This window comes from Tasmannia lanceolata, unplaced genomic scaffold (genome assembly GCF_043159265.1).
Source record: "Tasmannia lanceolata isolate RefF3 unplaced genomic scaffold, GAP_Taslan_0.1 ptg000029l, whole genome shotgun sequence".
Classification (NCBI taxonomy): Eukaryota; Viridiplantae; Streptophyta; class Magnoliopsida; order Canellales; family Winteraceae; genus Tasmannia; species Tasmannia lanceolata.
Genome location: NW_027518706.1, coordinates 1,319,736 through 1,341,887, shown reverse-complemented (window position 1 = coordinate 1,341,887; position 22,152 = coordinate 1,319,736). Strand labels below are relative to the sequence as shown.

General features: G+C 38.4%; 1 protein-coding gene across 3 annotated transcripts in view; it reads right to left on the bottom strand.

The window, feature by feature from the left end:
- Positions 1–1,583: 1,583 nt before the first annotated feature.
- Positions 1,584–22,152, bottom strand: part of EMB2247 (protein EMBRYO DEFECTIVE 2247) — a 92,763-nt gene continuing 72,194 nt past the window's right edge. For all 3 annotated transcript variants that reach the window (XM_077369742.1, XM_077369744.1, XM_077369745.1), the window contains 6 exons: positions 9,750–9,897; positions 4,924–5,028; positions 4,707–4,808; positions 3,797–3,869; positions 3,264–3,430; positions 1,584–2,178 (listed from right to left, as the gene is read on the bottom strand). In XM_077369742.1, coding sequence (XP_077225857.1) covers positions 2,050–2,178; positions 3,264–3,430; positions 3,797–3,869; positions 4,707–4,808; positions 4,924–5,028; positions 9,750–9,897 — 724 coding nt within the window. In that variant the 3' untranslated portion in view covers positions 1,584–2,049. The remainder of the gene's footprint in view (positions 2,179–3,263; positions 3,431–3,796; positions 3,870–4,706; positions 4,809–4,923; positions 5,029–9,749; positions 9,898–22,152) is intronic.

The following is a 22,152-nucleotide window of genomic DNA, read 5'->3' as shown; positions in this document are numbered from 1 at the left end:
ATGATCTCTCGTCTCCCACCAACTCAAGTCTCTCTTTCATCCTCCGCAGAATATTTGTGGAATAATTTTTCATCGTTGTCAAACATGGCCTAATTGAACTGCTGTAACCCTCCAATTTGAAAGAATTGAGAAGTGAATATATTCAAGGCCACAAATTTGAGGGTTAGGATCATCCGGTAGGTGTGGTTTTTGATGCATGGCCTCAATTGTACTTCAGCCAATATTGAAATGCACATGTTAAAAGTTAAAACCCCTTTGATACAGCAAGGGTTTGCTAACAAAAGAGGGCATGTATACCATTTCCTTTTTTAAAAGAAAAATGTTAGGAAGAGAGTGGTTCTTAGTCTTCAATCTAAAACCCACTTTTGAGCCCATATGCATCATGTGAATATGATTGGAACCATTTGTCCCCCATCCTCAAACACAGCCACATATACAGCCAAATGCCTCGATCACATCAAGCCTAGGGTTTCATTGAGAAAAGTTTTCCGGAGAAACAATTTCCTTGCAATCCAGCAGGGCCTTAACTTCTCAATACTTTTGATAGCAGGAAAACAATTGTGAAAAAAAAAAACAAATTTTCTAGGAATTTTTTTCGATTTCCCAATTTAAAGGAAGTTTCTTATTTAGAGGGATATCATTACAAATTGAGAAATTGAATGTCCCTATGAATAACATCAGCAAGTTACATTTTTTCATGTGTAATCAAACAATGGAAAAACAAGAATTCTGAAAAGTTTATCTTTTTCCAAACTTTTTGAGATATTTCCCACCATCCAAACATGTTCTTAGCATTTTTCATGTTAAAAGTGAATGCAATTTCATAAGTTTGCAGAACATGAAATATGGGCAAAATTTCATACACAAATATCTCCAACTTTTTTTAAAATACCGTAATTTATCACTGCGTTGTGATAAATAATCGCAATATATTAACTACAATATTTTCAATCATTAACATTCGCTGTGAATGTCACAAAAATATCATTATTTTATGAAGAAAGTGTTCCTGAGCTACAGCTCAGATAATCTTATCTCTAGCTCAAAAACACGTGGCCCCACATTTTTGGGGCATCCAAAGCATTCATTCGGAAGGCCCTTCCAAGGATAGGGTATTTACCAAAAATCAGATTGATAGGATCATCCTAACCCAATCAAAGGTGGAGGGGAAAATGGACAGACACTGTGTGTCTATGTTTCTGCCCATTTTTTTTCCCTCCACAAATGGCAGGGTTAGGTTGATCCTATAGGGCTGATTTTTGGTACACACCCTATGCTTGGAAGGGTCTTCCAAATGAGTTCTTTGGATCACCCCCAAAATGTGGGGCCACATGTGTTTTTGAGCTCTAGCTCAGATGAGCTTATCTGAGCTAGAGCTTAGGAACACTTATTTTATATTGTTTCTTAAATTATATATTTTATCTTTTTTCTCAATATAAACCCGAAAGTACAAAAAAATAAAATAAAATCTCCCTAGATATACCTCTGGAGAAATTTCCGAGGCTAATATTTGTGCCTATGGGTGCCACAAACTTCCAGAAGCCTTAAGAATCATGGACCATTACAGTTAAAAAAAAAAAAAAAGTTAACAAGATTAATACACTTGGTAGCTTATTAAGATAAATGTATCAATACATAAATTATGAATCATTACATTATTTTTAACATAGATGTATCACAAGCTTAATACACTTGGCTCTCACCAAGATACTAAAAACAAAAAGAAACATAAAGTAATGCGATAAATATCCGTACCTTTCACCCAAGAAGCCCAAGAAAATGGGGACTTCAACACTTGGAAAAGCAGTTAACTTATGCTCATTGCATAGTACCTCTTGTTCCTTCAACACAGAATCACACAACACGAGACAAGATTGCACTGAAATGTTAGCAGGGCAGCGAATGCCCCCTTGTGATGAGGCAGCATAAGAGGAAGATGGCCTTGTTCTCTGATTCATCATGAAGAGCGGCGAGAGGGATTCCGTACTGAGTTGGAAAGGATATATATATCATATAATTGGAATAAGGCAAAGGACCTAAGGGTATAAGTTACTCAGGGACCAAAACTGTGGACTTGAGGAAAGCCAAACGGTTCTTCGTGAGAGTAATCTTCTCTTCTGTTTCAGTTGCTTTCTCTTGAACCCCACGAATGATTTCCTCGGGTGCTTTCTCTACAAACTGCAAATGTATTACATGTATCTATTATCTATATACCTACATATATAAGTAGATATGTACTTGTGTACATACAATGTGCACTTCTTGTTTCGTTAGGAAAGATTGGCTTTGGAAACCTTAACCGAAAGGTATTATGAATTATGCATTTTAGTCCAATGTGATAGATAGTCAATATGTATTCATACATGAAGGATGAGATACTATGTGTATGTGTGTTGAAACTCTTTAATACATTACGTTTCCTGAATACTACAATAAATTTATAAGGGATTTGCTATGGACCATCGCTTAAGGCATTTCGCGGCTGCGCTGTTGCATGTGAGAGCAACCACCTCACATGAATTAGACAAAATCTGAGCCTGTGGCTGCTCTCACATGCAACAGCACTGCCGTGAAAAATGCCTTCTGTGATGGTCCCTAGCAAATCCCAATTTATAAATATCACATGTTTTGAGTTGGGCGATGATATTTTCACCCCCTGCAGTACGCATTCGCCCCTCTTTTAACGTGATTTGACATCAAAAAGCGTTAAAAGTTGCCCCCTGTTCACGTAGAGAGAGAGAGAGAGAGAGAGAGAGAGAGAGAGAGAGAGAGAGAGAGAGAGAGGGTGAAAATATCAGCTCCCTTTGAGTTTTATTGATCATAATAGTAAATTTTTATATGAAAATAAAACATTATATTTACTTAACCTACCATACCATATTATCATGTAAAAGAATTAAAAATAGCTGAATCCACAAATCCTTTTTTGGAGATTAGCAGAACCCGACACTCGATACCATTGCAACACTGTACCCATGTAACATAGATGCATTCATACACGCATAAATATATTCGACACGAGTGGTTATATGTGATGTGATGCATGTATGTGTCAGCATGCATGTACTATTGTGAATACTACGCACATATTTGATTTATAGGCATGCTTGTATGTGATGCTATCTATGTGTGTAAGCGTGCATCCACTATTGTGAATACTATTTACAATACACATATAAAACTAAGTACCCAAGTCTGCACCCATGCATGTACATCTGCACCCATGCATGTATATATGTACACAGGATGAAGTTAGGGTATACCTTAGGAGAACTGAGGCGGGAAACGAATCCATCATACTCCGATTGCATCTTGGAAAGGCGTTTCGAGAGCCGTTGGACTTCGGCAGAGATATCTACCATGTCTGCAAGAGGGAGATAAGCCTCTAGACCTTCTCCAGCCACAAGGTGAACTGATTGCTTTGCGTCATCTGTTACAATCAGCAGTAAAAATCCAGCAGAGTAAAAGAGCTCTTGATAAACGACAATGTTAAAAATTTCGGTGATCCACATAGAAACCTGGTAGATCAGTACTAAGACCGAAGTCCCTTGTTGTAAGAACTTGATTATGAACCAATATGTTTCAAAATTTTGGTCAGAACAAGATGGCTAATATTTTAGAGGGAACTGATAATCGTACTGCCTTCTTTTGATAAATATACCTCTTCTTAAACTTTTTTCATTGCCGGACACAGCCAGATGACACCTGTCCCAGCCAATTAAAGGAAAGAAGGGTGTATCTATTGAAAGAAAGGGACGCGAATCTCAGTTCCATATTTTACATAGTAAAAACATACCTGGAGGATTATCTGTGAAATGAACATTTTGTAAATCTAGCCTGGATAATAGCGCCAAAACTTCCTTTTCTGCCTGCAAAAGAATAAATGATCCAGATTAATGTCCAATGACGGAACAAGGATATAATACATGTGGCATGAGTACGAACATAAATGCATCTGTAAATGCATTGGACACACATGTACCATGGATGATGCATCTAAATGGAGACATACCAATGCATACGAAAATTATACACAACCCAGAAAACACACGTGAGGTGCATTTGAAAATGATGTTTATGGGCGTATACACATATACATACATGTATGTGCAGGTGTACCAGTAAAAACGTGCAAAAAAAGAGAGCATAGAAGCTGTTTTTTTTTTTTTTGAATGGCAATATGTGAGCAGCTGTATTCATGCGCATGTGCACAAATATAAGAAAAGACATGCAGACACATATAAACATAGATATTAATAACAGAAAGACAGATCACACAGACTTGCAAATCCATTTATCTGTAACCCCTGGCATTATCTACAATAGTAAAAAACTAGAAGTAACCGGTGACTTGGCACTCACTTAAGTTGACTTGGTTTATTCGGTGCAAAATCCAGCTTATAAAAATTCGGCAGAATGGATAATCAACTAGGCCATTTCCCACAAGATCAGTGAATTTTGAAAGACTAATCTCAGAGCTGAGTCTGAGTTTTTGAAAATTGAGATTCCATAGTTAATTAGTGATCCAAATGCAAACAGTAAAACTCTAAGCCATAAACGTAAAAGAATGGATGGGAAAGCCCATAAATTCACAATAGACGCATAGAATTGAGCCAAACATTATGACGATTATACATTTTTAGTCCATCCCCATTCAAAACTTTCAAGGTAGGAACTTTAAGTCACATATTAAGACTGATACTCACAGACATATACTGTAAGACATCAATGCTTGCAACTATAGACGCAGATATACGTTTTGCAGGCTCAACAGAATATTCAGCTCTCGCATTCCGGATTGCCTTTGTCTGTGTCACATGCAGTACAAAAGATATGGCAGTTGAGTTCCACAGACAATGAGAAAATGAAATCATTATAGCTATAAAAAAGGGGCCAAGTGGTGGATTGGACTGGAAAACTCACCAAAGCTTGCAAATTCTCAAAGTTCTTCACAGACTTGGCATCCCTTGGAAGCGAAATTTCAGGCCAGCGAGATACTATCAGAGCTTGCTTCCGATGAGGTAATGCCTATGCACAAATATAATCACAGCATCATAAAAAATATGTCTAATAATCATTAGAGAACACATCAACACTAACGAAGCAACACCCATTAGCTGTAGCTAATACCTTTGGCCATTTATTTGTTTTCTTTCCCCTTAATTAATAAAAAGAAAAGCTAAAGAGAATTCTAACAATTGGGTTAAAATGACGCTTTTTGCCAAACTCAATAATAATCAGTAAAATGAAATTCCGGCCAATAAAGTATTTTTTCTCCACCAAAAAAGAAATTGCATAATTATTTAGGAATGCTCTGGAGCATATTTGGACCTAGATTTTTGTCATTGTGCTCGCACAGCTAGTCACCATACCTCGGTTTTTTTTTATTACGATTCTGTCCAAATTGGACCCGAAGTTTTCATGAGACTTGGAATGGGCCTAAGAATCTCCCTTCCTAATCTCAATAATCGAACAATATGATATTGATAACAACAAGATCAGAGATAGGGTCATCAACCAATCTACTATAAGAGAGTCAAGTATTCCCAAAATAACTCAAGTATCCCAAGGCAGTGTGTAATATCCTCACAAATTTTGCAACGTAATTTATGAGGAATAAAAAAGGAACACAATATGATACATAACTAAGATGGATCATTGTTTCCGAAAAATAACAATGACGTACAAATACTCAACTGGAATAGCAAAGACAATAAACCTAATATTGCCAATCCTAATCATGGGTTTATAGGTAATCAATCCATGATGAAAACCCAAGGACCAATTCGATCTCTAACTTTAGAAGGAAAATTAAAACAAATCTATGCAAACACATCTATAGATAATCACAAGAAATTGCAAGTACCCCAAGCAAGAAGAAACATGAACTAAGAATTTATACATCAATTCCAAAATTCTAAAAGGTGGTATAGAATATTATTTTGCAGCAACAAATTCCCTAAGAGAGAAGGGATTCGAGGCATTTGAATGTCAGGAGCCGATCATATGATCTGAAATAGAACCACATCGAAGTGTGCAGTACAATCAAGAATCCAAGAAATGTGACGCACATGAGGAAAACCACGCTCAAGATAAGGATAATTGCATATTACTCCACTTTGATTGGCTGCCTTCAATCCCTTGGTTACACAAGCTACAGACAGTGAAGTAAACATGCTGAATTGTCTCTATCTGTGAACTTAATCCATAACCCCAATGAAGATAATCAGAGGTAAACCCTCAACATAAACCAGTCAAAATCTGAAGACATTCAGTTGGCGACTCTCAAGATCTTTCACCTTTTACACCCATTGATTCTGAACATGTAGAATAAGATCCTCCAAAATGGGAGGAGTGCTCTCATCGTTAAAAAAAAGGGTGTACTCAGCTCCATAGTATCAAATGTCGGCAGAAACGTGTCGGTTTTGGATGACATGGTCCAGTTTCGGACCCCACTGAAACAACATTCCATTGAAGTTAAAAAAAATAAAATCGCTCATATCGGTGTAGTTTCAGTCATGTCAGCTGAAATGCCACATCTGTAGTATAAAAACTTCAGGCTTTCGGTTGACATGTAATAATTTCGACTTATGGAAATTTCTTTATGGAATTAACGAATGCACCACTTAGCATACTGAGTTGAAAAAGCTAATGCCTATGCACCCTAAAGAAAAAATTGACAATAACTCTTGCCTTATATTGTACTCCATTATATTGTACTTTCTTTATGAAATTAATGAATGGAGTGACTTTTTTTAAGGATATATTTATGTGTTATATATTTGAGTTTATAATGAACCTTAATGGTTTAATCATGCACGAAACACGTCGCTATCGATGGTTGCGTTGCCTATGTGATGGTTTCTAAGTGTATATTTGTGCTTATTCTAGCATTTTCTGAAATTTTATTTTAAATTCCCATCATTTGCATGTGTTTCCATAAACTTCAATGATTTTATAAGATTTCCTCTTTGATTAAAACTGAAATCTTTCCATTTATGTGGCAATCGAAATGCACGTCAAAACCAACATTTAAAACGTGTCAGATATGTCTGATCTGTATCCTCATTTTTGGCTTTTGATTTAGACGTTATTATTTAGGTGTTGGTCATTCAAATGATAGACAAGAAAGATAACCGTTTGAGCACAAATCCTATTAATTCTTTTTATATTTCTCGTCATAAAGTAAATAAGAATTAGGATCCTACGTTGTAAATACTCCTTTATTCTTTTTATAGTCTAGATCATAAAGGAAATGAAAATCCTAAGCCAGAGGGGCATCTAGGGAAGGAGGTGCCCGTGCCTATTTGTTCTATGAGAGAGATGTGTGAACTGCCCAGAACGGTCCAGGATGTACCTCATTGTCACACACAAGTTTCCATGGAAACACAATGCTTTTGGGACAAAGCTCCCAAATAGTTTCTTCAGTATCAATTTCGTAAAAGCACAAGAACACCACGTGTTTTTTACTATTTATAAAAAGAAATAAAACAAAACCCTACCAACCTAAGAGTCCTATAACAACCAGAACACAACCCTACTTCCTAATATAACCTCTAATAAAATAGAAAGCAAGTGCCTATAAGAAGAACCCAACTATTGTCCATATAACTATGAAATGAAAGAAAAAAAAACTCTACCAATTAGCCATGGTGGCCTAGTCACGGCCAATCTAGTTAGGAACATTACACATATCTTCTATGAAGGATCTATTAGCTACTACTCTGCCCAGTGAAACTGCTGATATGAGTAAAAATGCCTGTCCTCGGTTTTTACATGCTAACAACTTAGAATTTATGCAGCAAACATGTTACCAAGGCGGTTCATGATTAGAACATACAATCCTCTTTGACTAAATGCTAAACACTCAAGGCATTTACATCACCCTCTGTTTTAAACAAACTCTCTTTTGACAACTTGACAGCTTGTGACGAAAATGATACCATATAGTACACATACATAAGGGAACATGAAAACAGTAAAAATCATGCCATCAAAATAGCATTAGGAAAAACATGCCATACAAAATAGCCTAAAAAGTGTCATCATAATTGAATATTGATAAAAAAAAACCAGCTAGGCATGTGTGGAACTTTGATACTTGCAACGTCTTGGCTCTGAATAAAATGCTGATCATGGATAACTACTGAAATCACTACTTTAAGAACATATAGGCTTGGAATAAGTATTTATCCAATTGAAAATCCTCATAAAAAAAGAAAGCCCCATAAATGACAATGTCAAAAGTTCAAAACTCCACTGCAAGCCATGTTTAAACATTAAGGAATTCTATTCACTAGTACCAATTTCACCCACATGCACCATTCATGTGACTGGCCATAAAAACAACCACGGACAACACCCTGGGGAGCATCTGGCTAGTATGGATTTATCTTTACCATAAAAAAAGGGCAGCCCAGTGCAAAAAGCTCCCGCCGTTGCGGGTCTGGGGAGGGCAAGATGTACGCAATCTTACCCCTGCTTTGCAGAGAGGCTGTTTACGTGACTCGAACCCCTGACCACCAGGTCACTCAAACTCTTACTGTTGTGCCAAGGCTCACCCTCTTATTTATCTTTACCTATGAAGCACGGGTACGAGTACGGGGTACGGGTACGACATGACACGGGTACGTGGGTACGTGATTTGCCAAAAAAACCGGGTGCGGGTACGTTTGGGTATGCCAAATATAATAATATATTTTAATATTTTATTATATATTTATAAAAATTAAAAATAATAATTGGAGAGCAATCAAATAACAATAACATCACCAAAATGGAAAATTCTAATACTACTCTTCATTTCATAAGTGATTAAGTTCCATATTTCATAACATGAGGCATCAATACATCATTCATTTGAAAACAAGTTTGTCGCCAGTGTGTTGACCAGTGCCTGACAAGATGAATAATTTTTAGAGACCAAATTAAGAGATTTTTTTAACCGGACTTTTGGGATTTAATAATGTTTGGACAAAATAGATTTTATGAATTTTTAAAATTTGAAAAATACCCCACCATTTGGAAGTTAAGAAAGTTAAAATTTTGACCCGACCCTTTTTCTTTGAATTTTGTACTAGAACTGGAGAGTTGACTTTTTTTCCTTTTAGATTTCAGTGTTGAAACTATTTTTAATAAATCCAAAAGGGGGGTATTCCGTTATTTACATGTAAATCTTAAGTAAATGGACAATAAAATAGTAAAGAGAAGCAGCAGGAGAGGAAAGAGAAGCAGCAGGACGTGTCGGGTACGCGAGGTGCGCACCCGACACGCATTTTTTTTTTAGAACAATGGGGTACGTACCCGGGGCGTACCCAGACGTACCCACACCCCATACGTGTCGGGTGCGGGAGCGGGAGCCCCGGGAGAGTACCCATGCTTCCTAGATCTTTACCATAACAATTCAAAAAATACAAGGTAGATTAGACACTTTGTCACATGTTATAACCATGGTTTTAAATTTCAGCCGAAATTCGAAATTTCGGATTTCGGTTGAGGCCAAAACTAAAATTTGGCGAAACCTGAAATTTCAGGTTTTACTAAATTTCGGTCTGAAATTTGGGAATTTTCGGCTGAAATGTCCAAAATTTCAAGAAATTGATTTTTTTAAACATAGAATTATTTCGAGATTACTGAAATTTGGTAAATAATTAAATAATATGTTTTTCATTACCGGATTACGGCCAAGACCGAAATTTATACCGAAATTTAAAACCATGGTTATAACTAAAGTTTAGAAGGCAATTTACCTGCCACAATTCTTCAGTGACAAACGGCATGAAAGGATGCAGAATCTTCAGTATGCTTTCAAAGACGTACAAAAGAACTGCCTGTGCTACGGGAATAACTGAATGGCTTTCGGGGCGGTAAAAGCGAGTTTTACTAGCTTCAATATACCTATGGTCGCAAATGAAATAAATCAACTATTGAAAGATAAACCAACCAGCTCAAAATAAAACAGAGCAGAAACAATGGGCCCTGACAGGAAAACCAGCTCAAGAGATTAACAGAGCACAAAAGAAATTTCAGATTTGGATTAAAAAAATTACTACGATTCAAGTGGGATAGGAAATAACAAGTCATATGATTTTATTTTTTAATGTAGAGAAAAATGATGTACAATAACAAAAGAGCTGAGAAATAAGACAAAAGCAGCAAGATATTGACACATTGATCAAACTAGGAATTAGAAGCATAGACTAAAAACACCTTTAATAACTAAATTACTCATAAAACGGCAGAAATTTAATATCGAACATTATATGTCCCCAGCAATCCTAATCATATTTCTAATTAAAGATATATAAATACCTGTAATACTTCCAAAAGCAAGATAAAACACCTTTTTACTAAGCCATATCTTCTCTAGAATAAATAATAGCAAGATCTATCATTGCAGAACTTTTTAGGAGTAGAAACACAGGATAAGAACTTAATCAATATCCGCATTATACACCTTTTCCGCTACGTAGAATAAGTACTTGAGATGCTAGAATGTTGTCCATGGTCTTTGGTGTAAGCGTGAATCAACATTTATAAATTCATCCACACATCTTCCTCATCAATGATATTTTATTCTGCCGTCTCTAATATGCTGTGACGATCACCGTCTTCATATATTATTCAAAGGTTTCATTTCACCAAAGGCTTCATCATACTTATCATAGTAATTATTGAAGTTTCCACTACATCCTCCTTGTCATATTAATCATCTAAATTATTCAGGACATCGTACTCATCATAAAAACCACTGTATTCTAGAACCACTTCCAGACATTCATCATAATCGATATCATCAAAATCTTCCGACAGAACTTCCTTATTCGCTCGAACTCTTGATACCTACTTGCATCTGCACGTCGAAAATCTTCTCTTCCTTGATCAAGGTTTGAAAACCGAGTTAGAATATTCTATTATAGTGGCTCTTAATGTGGAGAGTAATACAAAAGTGGGTTTAATGGTGATTTTCAGGATCTTCAACGAAAACATACCTTCTCATGAAAGCCTAAAGATAAAGAGAAATAAGTTGTATCTCTGCATTTTGTGTACATCACAATTGATGTAGTCCAGAGCATATAAGTCAATGAGGAAGGATCATAAGGAGGGGAAATTTTTGCCATTTACCATGATAAAAATAGGCATAATGTGAAAGAAAAAAAAACAGGGCAGATATGTAGTTAACAAAAGACGAGGGGCATTGTTGGTAAAGAAAATAATGATGGCCAATATACTTTGACCGCATGTTGGAAGCCCCAATGCATAGTTATGAGAGTTGCATCTTCCAAAGGTTGACGGCATTGGAATCATGTATACCAATTCTCCATGCATTGTAGGTTGTCCTTTTTTTTTTTTTTTTGAAAGATTACAAATATTTTCATTGATACTATGAAAGGTACATTGGGGACCAGAGGTCCCCGCTTGCATTACATAGTATCGAGTACGCCTGGCCAGAAGCATACTCCCGAGCAAGGAAAACTGAGTAAACAAATAAAAAAAGTCGGGAACGTGCCATCCTGCACCATGACATCCTCACATTGCCGCCAAACCAGAAAGGAACCCCTTTCAAAACCATACGGATCTGTCCTCCACTATGATAATACAAAAGGATCGTCCACCAGCTTCACAATCCAAATACTTCGCACACCTTTACTAGCAACTCTAAACTTCCATCACAAAAACAGATGAGAGAAACATTCGGGCAAAAATGCCTCACAAAGCGAAATACCATGGTCTCTCAAGCTATTGAGGATCTACTTCATTTACTACACCCCGCCTGGATAACATGAGAGCTCAGCATTTGAACAAGGACTAGAGGTTGTGCTTCCATCAGAGCTCTCCCGATTGGCATAGGAACCAATTCCGCACGATGACCCTCCTCCTTGATCCACCAACTTCACAACCCAAACACTTTGCACTCCATTTCTAGCAACTCTAAACTTCCATCACAAAATCAGATGAGAGAAACATCAGGGCAAAAATGCCTCACAAAGCGAAAGACCACGGTCTCTCAAGCTATTGAGGATCTATTTCATTTACTACACCCGGCCTGGATAACATGAGAGCTCAGCATCTAAACAAGGACTAGAGGTTCTAATAGAGCTATCCCAATTGGTAAAGGAACCCAATTCTGCACATTGAATGTCCTCCTATACATTTGTGATGGAAACAGACAATAAAGGCGTCCCGCCTAAGGAATAATTACACCATAACTAAGAAAGTAAACAACGACTAAACCCCTAATCTCCAACAAGGAACCATCACGCTGACCATACACACCACCAATTTTGAAACACTCTAGCGAAGAAACAACAACCACCACTACAAGTCTCTCTCTTCTAACACCCAACAACATCTAGAACCTGAAAGCAACAGACTCTTCCAACCATAATTCCAACATACCCAAAAACCCTCCAAGCACCTAATTGCAGCAGACAAACCTTCCTTCTCCTAACTTCAATACCAAAGGCTTTACTCGGAGACCCAGACGCAATAAAAGAAAAGAAAAAGAAAGACCCAAAAGCCCCTAATAAAACAACTATATACATAGGGGAAAAAAACTATTTCCTGGGAGCCATAGGCTCTCCCTGTCCCTGTCCCTGAATTTTTTTTTTCTCGCTCAGATCCCTTTTCACCATTCCCAAGAACCTCTTCTTCGTCTCTACTGAGTTCTCTTCATATCCTATCCCGAAGACATAACCTATAGATAGCATTTCATCAACCTCATCAGAGGTATTCACTTCTTTCATGGCTTAAAAATTCCTGATCTCCTACAAATTTACCACTTCGTCAATCTCACTTTCCTCTTTTCCGTTGTCAAGACAACATCTGACCTTTCCACTCCGATCCACCTCTAGCGATTCCCTGGAAGTTTTGAATTCCTCTTCAGGAGTGACAGCTACAGGCTCATTTTCCAGTTTTGAAACCTTTTGTTCTGACTCCCTTCTTTCCTTCCGTTCTTCTTCCAAGGCCTTTTTAAAGTGTGGAAGTTTGTAAACTGGGATACAAGCTTCTTTAACATTTCTCTTGCCTGTCAAATGGAAGAACTCCTCTGCATTCTCTCTCGCACCTTTTTTGAATTCCTTCCATTCTTGCTTCAGTATCTCCATCTCTCTCTTTGAGCGTTGGTGGACCTTCATATGTCCTCTTCTCCTTGTCCCTGGGCACCTTCTTGCTTTCTTCTACTGGATTATACTCCCATTCCACTTTTCTTTTTCCTTTTCGGTCCACTCCATCACCTTCACTGGTTGAGGAAGAGTCGCTCGGCTTATCAATGTTTTCCAGCATCCTTTGGATCTCAGAGACGATTTTTTCCCTCTTCTCTTCCCATATAAGGCGACCATGTAGCTTTCTTTTAAAGAAAGATAAACCGCCTGAAGAGGCGACGGTTTAAAGTGATGATTATGACCCTCGGGCTTGAGGCCACCTCGCATGGAGGAAGCTTTTCCAATACGAAACTATTCAGCTTCTGGGCTGATTCGACACGTTTCCTTTGGTTATGACTCCTGTCAGCTTCATTCCTAATAGATTTCCCAAAATCTTTTTTGTGGCTGACATTAATTTTTCTAGATTCTGTCAAGACTCCAGCCGACTCCGTATCTGTTTTGTCACCTGTTCGATTTCTGTTGGCCATACCTTGTGTGCCACTTGTCCTAAACATTAATGCACTCTGTTTGTCCTTCACAACAAGCCTTCCTTCTTTACTTTGAGGGCTCGTTATTCTAATCACTGGCACTTGTGATTTGTTTAGGGGTAGTCTATTCAATTCAAATTCGGAATCTGGATCTTCCAACGGCTCCTTGTCCTTTTCCTTTCCTTTGTCAAGAAATTCTTTTACTTTACTATCTTGGATTAACTTTTCCATCGGCAATGGAACACCGGACTTCCGTTTGACAGCCTCCTCTCAAAGCCCATTGTTTTCCCCTGCTTTAATCAATTCTCCAACGTGCTGCTTTTCATTAATATTCGTCTCCACATTTACCGCCTGAATTCTTACCAGATAGCTCTTTGTTTCTACCTTAAGGCTAATAAATGGGATCTGGTATTTCCAGTCTGAAGTGAGAACCTTTGCTGAGGCGAAAGCTATGCAATGGTCGTGATTCCCCGTGAGCTGGACCTCAATCACTTGCCCAAAGTACCTCCCCAGAGTCTCTTTTGTTGAAAAAGTCCATGCATGTAGCTCTATGTCATAAAATCTGATCCATATGGCTTTCGTTCCAGTGTTGAAGAAAGGATTCCAAGTCTGAAGCGAAGTAAGGTACCCCGCAAAAGGTTCATCTCCTCTACGAAGGATCCCTTTTGCTTGAAGCTCCGATTCAAAATTGAAAAGGATCAACGATGGGCTAATGTGAAACGGTTTTTCTAAGTGAGGTAGACCCCAAACTCTCTTTGCCCATGACCCATATCTCTTCCAGGATCCATGAGTTGTTTCTCATGCAACCCACCAAACATCTTTTGAGGGTCGATTTACGCTCCTCAACCTGCCCCAACGGTATACTAATCTTTGGTGGACCACTGCTGGTTTCATTTTTCTGAGGCATTTCAACCTTACCCTCTTTGCGAGTCTTACCTCTTGCTCCTTCCTTTCGCTGCACAGAGCAATTCCAGCATAGATTGTGACTTCCAAAATTCTTATAACCACGGCCTGAGCATTTCCAATCTGACTGATGAGAAGAGATATTCCTACTGCTGCTCTCCTCCCATGTACCGAAAGTTCTTCTAGCTCATGCGTGGTAGTTTTGTAAGAAGGCTTCCCTCACATCCTCACTTTCTGGGGCCATATAGTGATTCCTTGGAGGGGACCTTAGCGAACCGATAGCACTTCTTCCCTTAAACGCTGATCGTGCTACAAAGTCAAGGCGTTGAGCCTCTCTGTAGAAGAACCCCATCTCTCGTACAAAAGAACTTGCATTGTAGTCCCTAGGTTACATACATTTAATTTTCATCTTTTCCTATATTTTGTAAGTTGTTAAAAGTCTTAATGCTTGCCTATATAAGCTAAGAGGGTTTGATCAGGTAAAGCACTTTTGATTGATATGACGTTTATATGTGTAAGCTTGAAATCTCGTAAATTGGAGTAATATAGAGAGGACGATCACCTATCTTCCCTTCAAATTTTGGATAATGTTAGTGTTGTTTCATGTTTAACACTGATTCAATTTATCTCCACCTCCTTTGGCCTTTTTTTGCCCAAGTTCTAGTTATTCATATTCGGATAGCTTTGGCTTTGCATCATTTGGTATCCGAGCCAAGTCGTTTCTATTTGGGGGGATTTTCTATGATCTCATGGCCAAGCAGAGGGCATGGACATAGTTCAGCAAGGCAAAACATACATCTTGATAACTGTGATGAGAAACCAAAGGAATGTGTAGAAATGAATTAGGGAAGCAAAACGTGAATCGAAAGCGAAAAAAAGGGGAAAATAGAGGGGAAATGAGAAACGAGAAAACAATAGAAAATCATATAAGAAACGCACAGAAAAGTCTTAAGAAATGTCTTAGACATGTTTTAGAAATGATAGAAAAATGTCAAGGGAGCGTGCAAGAACAAGGGAAAGATGGCATGTGTTTTTGTAGATTTAAAATTTATTAATTTCAAATTTCTACTAGCTTTTATGCATAATATATGTATTTATATATTTTCATTATATTTTACTTAAATTAGATGCATACATAGATGATTTATGTATGTTCCTTACATATTATATATTTTTAGCACAATTTATTTTATTTATTTCAATTTTTATTATTATATATACTATTATTTTCCTTTTTAATATGTATTACATGGTTTTTTGGTGCAATTTCAACAGTTTATGTACGTTTAACATAGGGCTGCAACAGGGTTGGGTCGGGTTTTTCAAAACCCTAGCCCAACCCTGGATCCCATTATCTTGGCTCTGACTCGCCCTGACCCTGAGTCAGGGCCAAAAAACCTCAACCCATTGCCCGCCCTCAGGGCTTAGCGCGGCCCTGATTGGGCAGGGCCGGGCCGGCTTGGCCCCGATTGACCCTAGTGCAAATACCTGTTAAGAGTGCCAAAAATAAAGCAATTACATATCATATAGAACAAAATGATCAATAAACAGAGAAAGGGGACAAAATAAGACAATATGAATTCAACAACATGACGGGCAGCAGAAACAATTAATAATAATAATCTAAAGAAACATCAATCCAAGATAATAGAAAACATCAGCAAAAGAAACATGCAGAGATGGTTCAATTCTATAATAGAAAACTTAGGGTCGGGCCGAGTCAGGGTGACCCGAGGCATTAACCCAGAACCCGACCCGACCCTGAGTCAGGGCCTAAAAAATGAACCCTGACCCGCCCTCAGGGTTGGAAAATCCAGCCCAGACCCTGTTCAGGCTCAGGGCGGGTGGTCAGGGCCAAACTTGCACCCCTAGTTTAACATATGTTTAGCACGCATTTCCCAGACGTTTCTTACGCATTTACACATGTTTCACATAAGTTTCTCATTGTTGAATAACGTGTATTAGAGTAGTTTAGTCATTAGGTGTATGTTAGAGGGTATTGTTGTCATTGTACATCACTTGTCCTATATGGGCCTATATATACATCATATCCATGAGGAGCTCCTTAGTGGAGACTCTCCATCCTTCACTCATCCTTTTCTTCCTCTCTTCTAACCCTAATCTCATTTCTAACATGGTATCAAAGCAAAGATCTTTTGGGAAGGGGTAAAAGGAAAGAAGAGTATCATCTCCACGCCATTCTCTCTCTCTCTCTCTCTCGTATCTCTCTTTGCCTTTGCGCGCAAGGTGTTGTTTCATCTTTTGTTTTTCTGAAGATCTCTCCTCAAATCTCCCTAATCTTTCTCTCTCGGTATTCTCTCTTTCTCGCAACTCTTTCACACATATCTCTTTTTTTCCATTTTATTGTTTTTGGAGTTGTCGTAAATCATAAAGAAAAAAAATCCTAAAATCTATCCCCCAAATCTCTTGAAAATATCTCCTTCCCTTCTTTTTAGTTCTCCATCCCAAAATCTCATTCTTCTCTAAGTCCATACTGAAATACAAGTGTGACAACCCAAGAGGGGGGTGAATTGGTCAATTAAAAATTCTTGGCTTAATTAGGTGGATTAATAAAATTAATTTTCTTAATCAAGCAAATATGTTCTAACTCTTGTTCAAATATTCAATATGATGAAAGCTAGGGTTTAGATCTTTAGCATACATTCACTAACCCTTGTCAAGTTAAAACATAAACACAAATAGGATTAGAGATTACCAATCACCAATGTGCAAGGGAAGAGGGAGAAGAGAAGCAATCACAAGGAATACACGATTTATAATGGTTTGGTCTATCACAAGACCTACTCCACTCTTCAAAGTTTACCTCATTCAAAGGGATCACACCCTTTCTGCACGAAGCGAATCTCAAATGTAAGATTCTTCAATGGGCGAATCTCAAAGCCGTACACAAACTTCTCCTTCAAAGGGATCACACCCTTTCTGCACGAAGCCTTGTGAGGGCACACTCCCTCTTACAATGATTCACTTTTCTTAGCGGGCCGAATCAGAGACCCTCAAATACAAATGGAGAATTAAAAGATAAGACTCTCAATGCCTCTAGAATAGGCGGATTACAACTTTGAAAGCTCACAAACTCTCCAAGAAATAGATACAAATGTAAAGCCTATGGAGATCCTCTTGAAAGAATGTAAAAATATAAGTTCAAAGATCTTTAACCTTTCATATAAAAGTTTAGGTTCAAGAAGATAAGATTTGATCTTGCAAACGGTTCAAAAGGTTATTTAGAAATGTTTTGATGGTGTATATAGCCCACAAGGAAATATGACCGTTTGGGGGTAAAACTGTAAAATATAAGGTTGAAAAAGTCAATCTGCGCAAACCCCAACGGCTCTATTTCCAGGTCGCGGCGGTCGCCTGCCCTTATTGGGCTCTCTTTTGAATTTCAAATTTCATACCGGCGCGGTCGACCGACCCTAGGGCGGTCGCCCGGCGAGGGCAATCTGTTTGAATAAAAATTCGGCTCAAAAACACTATCGCGGTCGAGTAGACCCATCGCAGTTGTCCGCCAAGCCCAACCTGGATGTTTCCTGGATTTTTAGAAAACGATCCGCGGTCGCCCGGATCACCCCGGTCAACCGGCCCGATAAATTTCGAGATGCCCTGGAATTCCAGGTTACATCCCGCGGTCGACCGACCCTGAGTAAAATTTCATTTTTAACTTTAAAATCCAGGGGCATTGGGCTTTGGGCTTAAGTTCTAGATTTTCAAACACATATTTGGGTGTGTGTGTGGTTTTCAAAGATGTAAAAAGTTGAGTATGAAAACCATTTGAAAACCTTTTGAAAATGCATTTAAAACTAAAATCAAGAGGACTCCAAACTACATTCTAAAGTGTATACCATTGAGTCTTCTTGGAATGTCTTTGCTCTTTGCACTTCCTTGGACTTCTTCAACTTGAATGAACATCTTGAACTTTGTCTTGGCTCTTGTGACTTTCTCCAATCTTCACTGCATGTTAAGAGGTGCATGAGGAGACACCAATGGCTTGTTCAACTCCAAGCTTCTTCTTGACACATGTTGGGAACTTGTAGGATCTTCATGTTGAGCTTTTTGACTTGAACATCTTCAAATGAGGATGCCTCCAATGTAGGTACAAGCTCTTGGTTCCTTGATCCACAAGCTATGTGTTGAGAAGAGTTGTGTAATGGCGATTATGATATGAAAATCCTGTATACAACACAAAACCTCAAAGCAACACATTAGTCCATGAAAGCGAATCAATTTAGTTTGCTAGCATCAAAACAAGAAGGTAAGGTGAATGATTAACCCATGGGAACCCTTGGGCTTACACATACCCTTGTTGGGTTCTTTCTAGTTTCTTTCACCCTTCTTTATGTTTTAAATCCTTTCTTTCATGGTTTGAGTCTCTTCCCCCACTCTCTCCATCCTAATCTTTGTCCTTTCTCCTCTAGATTCGTTGTCTTTTACGTCTTTTGTATTGTTCTTCAAGGTGCCAACCAAGTGTTCGGTGAAATGTCCGAAAGAGATTTGGTGCCTTGGACGTCTTCTTTTCGTTTCAAGTTAAAGGCCTTTGGCTTCAACTTGAGGGGGAGTGTTGTCTAGTGTTGTCATCTCTTTCTTTCCATTGTTTTGTACGTCTTTTGTGTTGATGTTATCTCTTCCTTTACATTGAATAGTGTTGTCTTCTGTCTTCTTATGTCTTTTATGTTGTTCTTCAAAGGTGCACACCAAGTTTTTGATAAAATGTCTAAGAGAGGTGTAGTGCCTTGTTTGTATTTGTTCCTTTGTTTCACACCAAGTGTTCGATGGAATGTCCAAGAGAGGTGTGGTGCCATAGTTGTCTTCGTTTTGTTGCAATTTGAAGGTATTAGACCTTCAACTTGAGGGGGAGTGTTCTCATGTAGTTCTTTGTGTCTTTTCTTTAGGAGGAGAGTTCTTTTTTTTTCCTTAATTTTATCTTCCTAGTTGTTTCTCTTCTTAGTTGTCTTTTCTTGAGGGAGTGTTGTCACCTTTGTTGTCTTTTCTTTAGGAGGAGTGTTGTCTTAGTATCGTCTTCTTGTGGGGGTGTTGCCTTATCTCTTCGTGTTGTCTTGATATTGTCCTCCTTGCCTTGTCATGTCCGACCTCATGTAGTCTCCCTCGAGGGGGAGTATTGTTGGTGATAATGTTCTTCGTCTCCTTCGTCATGTGTCTTCTCTTTCATGTCTTATCCTCTATTTTCGGCTTTATGCCTTATCCTCTCTTTTTTGGGCGATGGTTTTCATTCCCATCATCGGTTGGCTCTCTTACAGGAGATGGTCTTTTCCCGTTGACCTCTCTTTTCCGGGCAATGGTGTCCCCATCGTTGGTCGGCTCTATTTTCAGGCGACGATGTTCATGCCGTTGACTTTGTCTCGAGATGATGGTGTCTCTATCGTTGGTTAGTTATCTTCTCCTTCCTTTTCTTCTTATTTTAAGGCGACGATGTTCATGCCGTCGACCTTGTCACCACACGATGGGTTTCCCATCGTTGATTGGTTATCCTCTTCCTATCTTCTTCATATCTTCAGACAATGATATTCATGCCGTCGACCTTGTCACCAGATGATGGTTTCCCCATCATTGGTTAGTTATCCTCTTTCCCTTCTTCTCTCCAGGCGATGGTTTCCCCATTGACCTTATCTCCGATGGTTTCCCAATCTGTGGTTATCTTCTCTTGGCGTTGTGCTGCGTCGTTGATGTTCGATGTGCGCACCTTCGGTGTGCCCTTTTTTTGCTCGCTGGACCATTACTGTTGGCGCTCCATTGCTCGTGATATGCTAATTTGTTCGTTGCGGTCTCATTCAGGGGGAGGCCATGTTTGATCGCTCTCGTTGTTGTGCTACTTCAGGGGAGCTGCATCTTTTGATGGTCGTTGATCTCGATGCTATTCACTACGGCTTATAATACTTTTTATTATGCTTTTCATTATGTATTCACCACACCAGCTTGATGAGTGTTATACCAAGCTGGATGTGTGTATAAGCTTATTGTACTTTTTGTTATTTAAAGTTGGTTGTTGTAGTCTCCTTTGTATCAAGCTGGAGTTCCATAATACATACACTCCAGCTTGAGGGGGAGTGTTGAATAATGTGTATTAGCGTAGTTTAGTCATTATGTGTAAGTTAGAGGGTATTGTTGTCATTGTACATCACTTGCCCTATATGGGCCTATATATACAACATTGGAGCTCCCTAGTGGAGACTCTCCATCCTTCACTCCTCTTCCTCCTCTCTTCTAACCCTAATCTCATTTCTAACACACCTGTTTCCCATGCATTTCCCATACGTTTCAGAAACGTTTCCCCATTTTTTCTTCCAAGTTTCAAAAACATTTATGAAGAAATGAGTTTCCCACCAACCCTAGGCATTTCCGACAACCGGTGTAGGAATTCTTGGGTTCTATAGAAAAATAAACTTCGAAGAGTTCATTGATTGTGAACACTCTGGACCATGATTTTTAATTATAAAGATATACCTGAAGACAGTGTTCTAAAAAGCACTGGGCGGAGCTGGGCGGCTGACTGACCTCCCAGCGCCCAGGCGGCGTCCAGGCGTTTTGAGGCGTTTTTCAATTTTTTTTAGATATTAATATATTTTCATAATATCTTGCATTTTTTTATATAAAATATAAATACTTGAATACATAACAATCCAAACCATTTTATGCATAAGCACTAAACATTAAATAATAACAAAAAGTAAAAAACATAATAAGAAATTAAGCATAAAGTACTTAATAATTTAAGTATTTAACAATACAACACAAATCCATGACAAAAAAAAGATTAAAATCCAAGCACTTCTTCAGTCTTCACCAATCATTGTCGTCTCCCTCCAAGACCAAGACTCTATCTTCATCTGAGCCTTCAAACCCGTCCCGCCCAGGCACCGCCTCATCACCTGAGCGGCCGCCTAATAACGCCCAGGCGGTGAGACCGCTTTTTTAAACGCCCAGGGCATGGGCGGTGCGTTTTTTCAGCGCCCAACACCTAAGCGGCCGCCATTTAGAACAGAGCCTGAAGATCGTAAAGTGGAATTAGTTTCCATCAAAATGAAGGGTTATGCCTCAACTTGGTAGGAATAACTTAAGATTGTGAGGGAACAGAGAGGAAATCCAAGGACAACTAGGTGCGAGAACAGAGAGGAAATCCAAGGATAACTAGTGCAAGTCACTAGGTGTTCGACTTTTTTAACCATTATGGATGGTTGTCATGCTATGTGATGGTTTCTAAGTGCGTATTTGTGCTTATTCTACATTTCTTGAAGTTTCATCCTTAAATTCTATCATCTGCATATGTTTCCATATCTTTCCATGATTTTATAGAATTTCTACAGAAATTTAAAACCGAAACCGAAACGTTTCCATTTATGTGGTGACCGAAACCAAAATCGACACCAAAATTTAAAACCTTGATCTTGAGGGAGTGTTAAAGAGTTAGGATACTTTAGTTACACTATCTATATTACTTTGCTATATTTCTTTTATTATTGACGGCCAATCAGGATGAGGTCCATCACAATGGTTCCAAAATGGTAATGATTGTAATTAGAGTTGAGTCATTATTTTATAAAAACTTGTGGAGGTTGTGGGATTGGACTTCAACTCCAATGAATTCC